The 10,483-nt window shown below is 44.9% G+C and overlaps 1 protein-coding gene across 1 annotated transcript in view; it reads right to left on the bottom strand.

The window, feature by feature from the left end:
• ppl (periplakin) overlaps positions 1 to 10,483 on the bottom strand; it is an 86,440-nt gene that overhangs the window by 32,047 nt on the left and 43,910 nt on the right. The window contains exons 8-12 of the mRNA XM_087998061.1: positions 9,857 to 9,964; positions 8,572 to 8,667; positions 3,876 to 3,998; positions 2,200 to 2,346; positions 1,028 to 1,182 (exon numbers count right to left, since the gene is read on the bottom strand). Coding sequence (XP_087854187.1) covers positions 1,028 to 1,182; positions 2,200 to 2,346; positions 3,876 to 3,998; positions 8,572 to 8,667; positions 9,857 to 9,964 — 629 coding nt within the window. The remainder of the gene's footprint in view (positions 1 to 1,027; positions 1,183 to 2,199; positions 2,347 to 3,875; positions 3,999 to 8,571; positions 8,668 to 9,856; positions 9,965 to 10,483) is intronic.

A 10,483-nucleotide genomic window follows, 5' to 3' on the forward strand; every position in this document is an offset into this window, starting at 1 on the left:
CCAAAACACGCAGTTCAGGAAACTGCTCCATTTAAACAATGTATATACCAACACGTTACCGTACGGTTTAATAGAAGATAAACTTAATCAGTAAATACAGATTGATCCACCAAGTAAACTTGATTAATTAATCTTGAGACTAACTGTTTTGGACCTTGGAGTTTTTTTCTAAAGCATCTTCCTTCCTTTTTGGTTAGTTTCCCATGAGGCGCTACCTCAGAGCTATGTGCTGCACCTGAATGTGGGGCAGATGGCCAACCCAGCTGAGATCGCCACCTTGCGGCTCATGTCAGCACCATCCTCATTCAGCACTGGCTAGCACCCACTGTAGTGATGTGATGGGTTAGGTTATGCTCCATAAACACGGCATGCTTCCCCTATTCATCATCCTCCCCTTCTGAACAGTCACATCGGATTTGAAATGTTAATGCTATTTCTCTCTCCTCAGATGATGCCCTACCTGCTGAGTTTCTCCAGCATTCCGTGTGTCTGTATTCATTCTCAGAGAATCCCGACAGTGTGGAAACAAGCCTTTCAGCCCAACATGTCCACACTGACCCTCCAAAGGATAACCCACCCAAACCCATTCCCCTACCCCTACCTTATTACTCTACATTTACCCCTGATTAATGCACCTAACCTACACATCCCTGAACACTATGGGCAATTTAGCATGGCCAATTCATCCTAACCCGCACATCTTTGGACTGCGGAGGAAACCGGAGCACCCGGAGGAAACCCATGCAGACACGGGGAGAACATGCACACTCCACACAGTCAGTTGCCCGAGGCTGGAATCGAACTCGGGTCCCTGGCGCTATGAGGCAGCAGTGCTAAACACTGAGCGACACCAATGGTGGTGGCGACCCAAGGTTTGGGAATTTCTGTTTCACACCTTCCCTGGGAAGCTAGCCTTCACTAGACAAAACTGCTAATATTCATACATATGTAGAAGATAAAGGGGGAGTTAGGTTCTGTTTCCAAGGGTTTGTAAGGTACAAGCTAAGAGGGTGGCTTTCGGACTTACTCATCTCCAATTGCTATGGCTTCAGGGTCAGTCGGAGGGATTATAAAACAAACAGCAGGTGCCTTCTGTTTCTGGCCAGCTGTATCAGACACTTCCCAGTGAGTTCCATTGAGGTTCTTATTCAGCGTATACCTCTCTCCACGCTGGATACGTGCCTGCAAAAATCAGGAAAGTAAAACACCTGCTAACAACTTCCCAGGCCGATTTAAGGCAAGCTACCTGCTCGATAACTGCATGGAATTCGCAAGGCAATACTCTGGTAAAACTGTCACCAAAAGAAAAACATGAATCCTTAAATCTGTGGTTCTGAAATGCAGTTTAAAAAAATAAGAATGGAATGATGATACCAATCTCACATGATCGCATTGAACGGCTTGAGGGGCTGAATGGTCTCCTCCTGTTCCTAAAAATGCCTGAGGCTAAAGCAAAGTCTCTCTCTCTCTGGTGGCAATCCTGCCTTTTGGAACTCGACTCATCTCAGAAACAGACTGAATTTCTCGTCTTCCCACACCATGCCTAGCATTGTGCCCACCACCACTACACCCCCACGCCGCGGGTGCCATTAGTGGCAACTTCCTGATTGGCCACGGATGTCAAACCCGAGCCACCATTCAGAGAGGGCACACTCGGCACCAACAGAAACAGGCGTAACTTTGGGAACCGTTTCCAAAGCAAAGTGCTCCTGTTACACATATCACACCCTGACAGCTGGCAGACTGCAATATTCAACCCCACGGCCTAACAGACAGGATAAACGAGTCAGACCAAACCCATCCACTTCTTCAGGAGGCTGAGAACATTCGGCATGTCCACAATGACGCGTACCGATTTTTATAGATGCACCACAGAAAGCATCCTATCCGGATGCCTCACACCTTGGCATGGCAACTGCTCTGACTAAGAAATTGCAGAGAGTTGGGAACACAGCCCAGTGATGGGGTCGCATGTCGGCCAGCAGATTTCCCTTCACTAAAGAGCATTAGCGATCTGATTGGTCGTATCATTGCCATTAGTCTAGCATTTCATTCCAGACTTCACTGAATGCAATTGTCACCATTTGGTACGGGGAGGTGGGGGGAGTGGGATTTGAACCATATCCTCAGTGACCGTCACTTTGAGCCCCGCCTACCATCACCCTTTCTCGGCAACGAGTGTCAGAGGGAGGTTCTTACTTCTTCTGCTTCAAAGTCACAAAGAGCCTCGACTGGGACGGGCTTCGGAGGGTTGGCGCGCCGATACTTCAGAGGCAGCACCTGATGGCTACGTTTCTTCAGGGTTTTCACCGCATCATCGTACTTGTCCAGCGCTCGGTCCTGGTCCTGTAGTGGGAGAGGCAGCAACCATCATTAGCATTGATCATGCCTTTGGCTCTCTTCAATAACACTATCCTTGAGCATTGCTGTGAGTGACTTTGGCTGCCCATGATCACAGCCCCAAGGGACACTGGTTACATATTAGATTAGATTCCCTACAGTGTGGAAACAGGCCCTTCGGCCCAACAAGTCCACACTGACCCTCCGAAGAGTAACCCATCCAGTCCCATTCTGACTAATGCACCTAACACTATGGGCAATTTAGCATGGCCAACTCACCTAACCTGCACCATCTTTGGACTGTGGGAGGAAAGGGGAACACCCGGAGGAAACCCATGCAGACATGGGGAGAATGTCACCCAAGGCTGGAATTGAACCTGGGACCCTGGTGCTGTGAGGCAGCAGTGCTAACCACTGAGCCACCGTGCCACCCGTATCCACAAACAGTAACTAGTGAGCTACAAACTTGTAGTTGATCAACACACCGCACGCCTCAATGCCGAGGAATCATTTTGATGATTTTAAGAGATTTCCTACACTTCATGTTTTCTGAGATAAACCGGTTCAATGAAACAACAAGGGGGTGAGCTTCAATTGTGAAAACCTGGCTCATGAAACTTGGGGCTGGGAGACTGAATTATCCAACAGACCTGACACCTCAAGTCTCTCGCACCTCTGCTGGGACCTCAGACTCTCAATGTTAGACACAGGCCGCACAGGTTGAATCAATCTCCCATAGATCAGTTACAAGTTTAACCAGGGAGGTAAAGAAAAGCTAAAAATCTTATTGCCCCAAATTTCTCTCCAGCAGGCAGCGTTACACAAAACAAAGTGAACTGCAGTTTTTTTTGTTGACTATGCATTGCGAGGTGCCACCCTCACCGTCAGTGAGAATTGCCTTTGCTCATTCTTGCAATGCTGAAGCTCAAATAATGGGCAGACTCTTGACATCTGCTTTGAGTTAATTACCGGTACCTGTTGTCCTGAGGGCAAAGGGTGATGACACCGTAGCGATGCAGGAGATTTATAAAATCATGAGGGGTAGAGTTAAGGTGAATGGCACATGTCTATTCCCTTAGGGTAAGGGATTTCAAGATGAGGGGGCATATTGTTAAGATGAGAGGAGAAAGATTTTAAAAAAAGACGAGGGAGCAACTTTATTTTTAAAACAGAGGGTTTGTGTGTGGAATGAACTTGCAGAGGAAGTGATGGTTGCGGGTACAGTTATAACGTTTAAAAGACATTTAGGTAAGTACATGAATAAAAAATATTTGGAGGGATATGGGTCAGAAGCAGGTCTGTTTAGTTTGGGACTATGTTCAGCATGGACTGGTTGGACTGAAGGGTCTGTTTCTGTGCTGTACGTCTCTATGACTGCGCACTGAACAACTGAAGTTTAGCAGTCACTCAATAGTCAAAAAGGATCATGTATAACAGTTTCACCTTGACCCTGGAGGTCAGCGTGGCTGATCGATTTTATATTGCCCTTTCTCAGGCACAGAGACTTTGCAACGGATGCAGTTGGTTTGACTTACTTCAAGGTCGCGGAGCAGAGTCTGAAGCTGGAATTCATCCTTGAATTCTGGGTTGTATTTCTGATCCAGGTCAGTGTCAACTTTCTTGAGAAGGTCCTGCATGTCCTTCGCATCTTTATAAAACTAAGTGATTGAAATAGAAAAGAGGTAAAGGTGTCATTCCAGGACGTGGATTCAGACAGGAAGGCTTCACCATTTTCTTAAGAAGTTTGAGGCATTCTTGGTCAGGAAGGGAATCAAGGGTTATGAGGAAAAAGCAGGAAAGTTATTCATTCACAGGAGTGAGGGTGTCTCCGACTACACCAGAATTTATTGCCCATCCCGAATTGCCCAGAGGGCAGTTCAGAGTCAACTACCTTGTGGTATCTGGAAAAGTGCAGCAGTTCCATCTTTCAGCTCGGATCTCCAGCATGTACAGTCCTCACTTTCTCCTACCTTGTGGTATCACAAAGTAACACTGAGCGATCGGATCAGCAAAGATCAACCGCTGAATGCCAGAGCAGACTCAATGGGCTGAATGGTCTCATCAGTGGACAGAAAAGAGGCTTCTGGATCAGTGGTGCTGGAAGAGCACAGCAGTTCAGGCAGCATCCGAGGAGCGTCGAAATCGACGTTTCGGGCAAAAGCCCCTTTATTCCTGATGAAGGGCTTTTGCCCGAAACGTTGCTTTTCCTGGTCCTCGGATGCTGCCTGAACTGCTGTGCTCTTCCAGCACCACTGATCCAGAATCTGGTTTCCAGCATCTGCAGTCATTGTTTTTACCTAGAAAAGAGGCTTCTGTCAACTTACTGCTGGCCATCCAATGTTGCCATTCGTGGAGATGGGTTGCCGCTTTTAGAACTGAAGATGGAAATTCCTCTTCCCCTTCAACTAACGGTAGCACGGGGGGAGGAGCACAACTTTACAGTGGCTGGAAATCAGGTATATCTTCCTCTCCAGGAATTAAAACAGCCCTAAGAAGAGCAATACTAACAGGCTGCAGCTATCTGATACTCATATGGGTAACCGATTGTATTAAAACAGAGAATGATGGAGAAACACAGCAGGCAACACCTATGGAAAGAAATAGAGTGAAGGTTTCGAGCCCATTGACCTTTTATTCCATCTGACAAAGAAGGAGTCACTGAACTTTAAAACTTAACTGTTTTTGTCTACAGATGCTGCCAGACGAAGTTTCTCCAGCACTCACTTGTTGTTTCAGATTCCCAGCATCCATTGTTATCTGTCTTTATTTCACCTATTGTCTTATTCAGGTCATTGACATGAAATACTAACTCTGTACCTCTCCTACTGCTCCAGTATGTTCGGTTTATATTGTAGATTTCGAACATCTGCAGTAGTTTGCTTCCGTATTGTACGGCTTTTGTTTTGCAATTGTTTCTTTACTAGGCTATTGTGCCAACCTATAAAAACTGATCTGAAGTGGAATCAAAGGGAGTGAAACTGGCAACTTTAAAACAATATTGAACAAACAAAAGAGGACAATTGCTTTCCTATCGTCAAGACCTGGTTCGGCTTTTCAGTTCAGTTCTTTAATCAGACACCATAGCAATTGTAATTTGGAAAGGTGCCAAGGTACAATGAAACCGTAGCAACAGGAGAGCTTTGTGTTTAGTCATTGTACTAACTGCTGACCCAGAATTAATGGACAGTGTCTTTGATTTATCAAAGTAGATGGAGGCTGCTTGGTGCAGTGTCTTATACCTCAGGCTCCCAAGATGGAAGCCAATCCAGGTCCATGACATGCAAGACTCCTCTTTGTAATTGGCAGAACAATCCTAATTTACGTTTCTGTGGCTTTCTCAGCCTTAAAGGATATAGGTTCACGTGCAAAGTCACACAACATGGTATGCAAATTATACCCGCACACCAACAAAATAAGATACTCCAAATACCTTTATCTCCTATGAATGCCCATAGCAAAATGCAAACAACTGACCTCTGGGTAACTTTATCTGCCAACGGGGTTAAAATCATCAGAAGGGAAACTGGTAACTATAAAGCGGCACATTCGTTTATTTAAATTCAATCCTGGAGTTTGGGCATCACTGGATTTATTTATTTGGCTAGCACTTGTTGTTGAGAGGGGAGGTTAAGAATTTAACTTTGCAAAACTGCCGTGGAACAGGAATGATTCCATTAGGCTGGACGATAGCAAATTTAATTCTTTGATTTAAAAAGGGAACAATCACAAAAGTAAGAAACTAAAGGCAAATTAGTTTATTATCTGTCACAGGGAAAATGTTAGAAGTTATAGCAGGGCACTTAGAGACGTTCAAGGTAATCAGGCAGCATCAACATGGTTTTGTGAAACAGAAATCATGTTTTACCAATCTGTTGGAGGTCTTTGAAATGGTAACACGTGCTATGGATAAAGGGGAACCAGTGAATGTAGATTTCTAGGCTGCATTTGATAAGGTGCCACAAAAGCCACTGTGGAAAATAAAAGCTCATGGTGTAGGGGCAACATATTGGCATGGATGGATGATCGACTGGCTAACAGAAGCAGAGTAGACGTGAATGGGTCTTTTCATTTTGGCAAGATGGAAGCAGTGGTTTGCCACAAGGATCTCAATGGTTTACAGTGGAGATAAATGACTTAGATGGAAGTCATTCATGTGGTTGGTCGGAAAGTAAGTTGTGAAGAGGACACAGGCCAGGTTACAACAAGATACTGATAGGTCAGGTAAGTAGGCAAATGGGGTATGATGTGGGAAAATGTGGAGTTGTCCATTTTGGCAGGAAGGATAGAAAAGAAGCATGTGAACTAAATGGTGAGAGATAACAAAACTCTGAGATACTAAATGAATACTCGTGCATGAACTGTAAAAGGTTAATATCCAGGCACAGCAAGTAATTTGGAAAGTTAATAGAATCTTATCATTTATTGCAATGGGAATTCAACACAAAAGTAGAAAGGTTATCTTCAGTTGTACAGGGCACTGGTGACCCCTTATCTGAAGTACTATGCATGGTATTGGTACCTTATTTAAGGAAAAACATCAAATAGGCAGTTCAGAAAAGACTGACTTTACTAAAATCTGGAATTGGAAAGCTGTTTTATGAGGAAAGGTTGGACAAATGTATACCAGTTTAGAAGATTAGAAGGCGACTTGATTGAGACATCTCAAAGTCCTGAGGGGTCGTGACAGGGACGATGTGGAGATGCTTCTGCTTATGAGAGAATCTAAAACTGGGGGTCACTGTTTAAAAGTCAGGAGAATAGACAAATTGCTTTTTCTCAGAGGGATGACAGTCTTTGAAACTTGGTGAAAATTTCTCAGGCAGAGATGGACTGATTCTTGTTAAAGGGTGAAACGTTAACAGGGCCATGTAGAATCGTGGATTTAAGGTTACAATCAGATCAATCCAGACCCTATTCAGCGGTCAAACAGACTTGAGGGGCTAATTGGCCTACTCCTGATCCAGAATTGTATGTTTAGATGCACATTACTGTGGGTCCAGAGACACATATAGACCAGGTCAGTAAGGACAGCAGATTTCCTCTCCTAAAGAACATATTAACCTTATTTTTAAGATGAGAGGAGAAAGATTTTAAAAAAAAGACATATTTTGCATAGAGTGGTTCGTTTGCCAGATGAAGTGGTGGATGCGAGTACAGTTACAAAGTTTAAAAGACATTTGGATAAGTACATGAATAGCAAATATTTGGTGGGATATGGGCCAAACAAAGGCAGGTGGGGGTGGTTTAGTTTGGGATTCTGGTCAGCATGGACTGGTTGGGCCAAATGGTCTGTTCTGTGCTGTATGGATCCCCATAACTCGATTAGTACGTCAAGTGTGATTTTTAAGACAATGTTGCCATTAAACCAGACTTTTGCGGAATTTAAGTTTCACCATCTTCCAGCCTCGCCCAGTGCCATTCCTTCTGTCACCATTGTTGTTGATGGTGAAATGATGCCAGTGTGCTGACCTACAGGGGAGCTTTGCATCAAGTTGCTTTATAAAACACTGGCAAAAGTGGCATTGTTACACCAGCACACAGGCTGCAGCGGTTCAAGGGGTCAGCTCACCACCACCTTATCAAGGGCAAGAGGGCAGTTGGCAGTAACAGCTGGCCCAGCCATTGCTGCCCTCACCGCTGAATGAATTCTTGTTACCCCAAATCGTTCCAAATTCACGTGATTGGACCTCTTGACTTGAATTCATTGCAAAGAAATTTTATGACTAACTTATTTCTCAGCAAACATTATCCCAAAGTTTCTCACCTTCTTTGGGACACCCAGAAATTTGTTTTTTTCTGTATTTCAGTTGAGAATTGTCTTTATGACAGACCACCCAGATTTTAGGAGTGGCTCTGAAATGGGGGGATTTGGGGGGATACGAGAGAGCATAGAGGGGAAGGTGGTTATGAAGGGGATAGAGATGATATGGGATGGGTGGAAGGGGGGTGAGGGAGTATCTAAGTGACGCTGGGAGCTGGGCTGCTGTCCCCAAGTCCTGAGGCAGGCCTTTGGACCTTAACATCCCCCAGGAGCCACACTCTGAGGTGGCTCATAACGTTCAAGTCTTGTCTCCGCATTAACCTCTTGGAGACGCAAACAAGGTGGAAACTTGGGGCCCAGAGAGGAAAATCCAGGTCAACGTCTTTACCCTTACTAAGGTGGAAGAGCGGTGATGGAGTTCAGCTTTTGTGGAGATTTTGTTTATCCCGAGAGTTGGTGAAGCCGTTTACCTTGTGGTAGTCATCCATATTCTTGAGGTGGTTCTCCTCACAGATCAGCAGGTTGAGGTATTCCTTCCAGTCAGCATGAACAGCTTCCATGTGAGCCTGAAGGAGAGTCACAGAGTCATAAAGTCATCCAACACAGATGAGGCCCTTCAGCCCATCGAGTCTGTGCCAACCTATCTGCACTAGTCCCACTTTCTTGAACTTGGCCTGTGACCTTGAACTGCTCATCCTGTACTTTGTAAAGGCCTCCTGCCTCTATTACCCTCCCAGGCAGTGATTTCAAGATGCCCACTACCCTCTGGTGATAATAAATTCCTCAAAATCTCCTGCTCGTAACATTAAAATATGCCCCCTCATTGTAATCAGCTCATTGGCATTCAAATTATTGATGAATAGGTCCTCAAGATTCAGTCCTAGCTTTTCAAACACATCTGCAGAAATATATAAACCAGAAGGAAGTTTGTTTTTCTTCTTTTGTGGGATATGGATAATACTGGAAAGGCCCACAGTTGCAGCCAATCCCTGACTGTGTTCAAGCAGCTCACTAGGGCATCAGGAAATGAATTTCTTGCAGATGAATGTGGAATCTCCAGCTGAAGGCTGCAACACTCAGGAGCTGAAGGGGGTTCATTGAATACTTTTAAGACAGAAATGGATAGATATTTGCTAGACGGGGGAGTCAAAGTGGTATAGGGTACAAATGGAAATGCAGAATTTAAACAGGTCAGCTGTGATGTAATTAAGTGATGGGAGGAGAAAGTGAGGTCTGCAGATGCTGGAGATCAAAGTTGAAACTTTATTGCTGGAACAGCACAGCAGGTCAGGCAGCATCCAGGGAACAGGAGATTCGACGTTTCGGGCACAGGCCCTTCTTCAGGAATCCTGAAGAAGGGCCTGTGCCCGAAACGTCGAATCTCCTGTTCCCTGGATGCTGCCTGACCTGCTGTGCTGTTCCAGCAATAAAGTTTCAATTAAGTGATGGGAGCAGGTCTGGACGGCTGAATGATCTCTATTTGTTCCTATTTCAAATGTTAGTTGATGCATCAATGGAATGCACTGCCTGGATTTGTGGCGGAGACAGGTCTAATCAAGACGAACATTGGATAGTCATTTGGATAGAAATGGTGAGCAGGGATTTGAGGAAAAGGCTGAAGATTGGCCAATAGGGGATAGAATCGGTGTCTGTGTAATGGGCCGAATGGCTTCCTGCTGCACCGTAACTGTTCTGTGATTCAGTCTCACACACACACACGGTTTTAACGGTATCACCGGGGATCGCCTCTATTACCTCAATAGCGTTCTTTCCCGGGTGATTTGCCTTTAACAGTTTGTTGCCTTCATCGTGCAGTTTGTTAACAGTCATTTCCTTTGCCTCGAGGTGTCGGCCCACAAAGCTCTGCAAACACACACAAACAGGCTGATTATTGGCAATGCCCACCCTCTCCCTCATCCTCCTGGAACAGGGGCAAGAAAACAGTAAAACTACTGAAACACAATCAGCTTGCTGACTTCAAGATGATGTTCCAGCACGGCCAGCATCTTCTTTCACAAGTATTATTGTTTTTATTTATTGTTTCATCCACCTGGTGCTGACTCTTACAGAGATATGGCTGCAATATACAGATGTACACTTGGATTATTGCCCGGGTGTGAGCCGTATTTGTTTGGACCATGGTGTTGAATCCACCCAGAAACTGGGATATTGGTCACCATGAACGGCTGAGGATCCTGGGATTGTATTCATTTGAGTTTAGAAGATTAAGGGGAGGTCTAATAGAAACTTACAAGATAATACATGCATTGGAAAGGGTGGACGCTAGGAAATTGTTTCCGTTAGGCGAGGAGACTAGGACCCATGGACACAGCCTTCGAATTAGAGGGGGTAAATTCAGAACAGAAATGCGGAGACATTTCT

This window comes from Chiloscyllium plagiosum, unplaced genomic scaffold (assembly GCF_037043375.1).
Source record: "Chiloscyllium plagiosum isolate Xiang-an unplaced genomic scaffold, Cpla_swu_hap1 HiC_scaffold_20, whole genome shotgun sequence".
Taxonomy (NCBI): Eukaryota; Metazoa; Chordata; class Chondrichthyes; order Orectolobiformes; family Hemiscylliidae; genus Chiloscyllium; species Chiloscyllium plagiosum.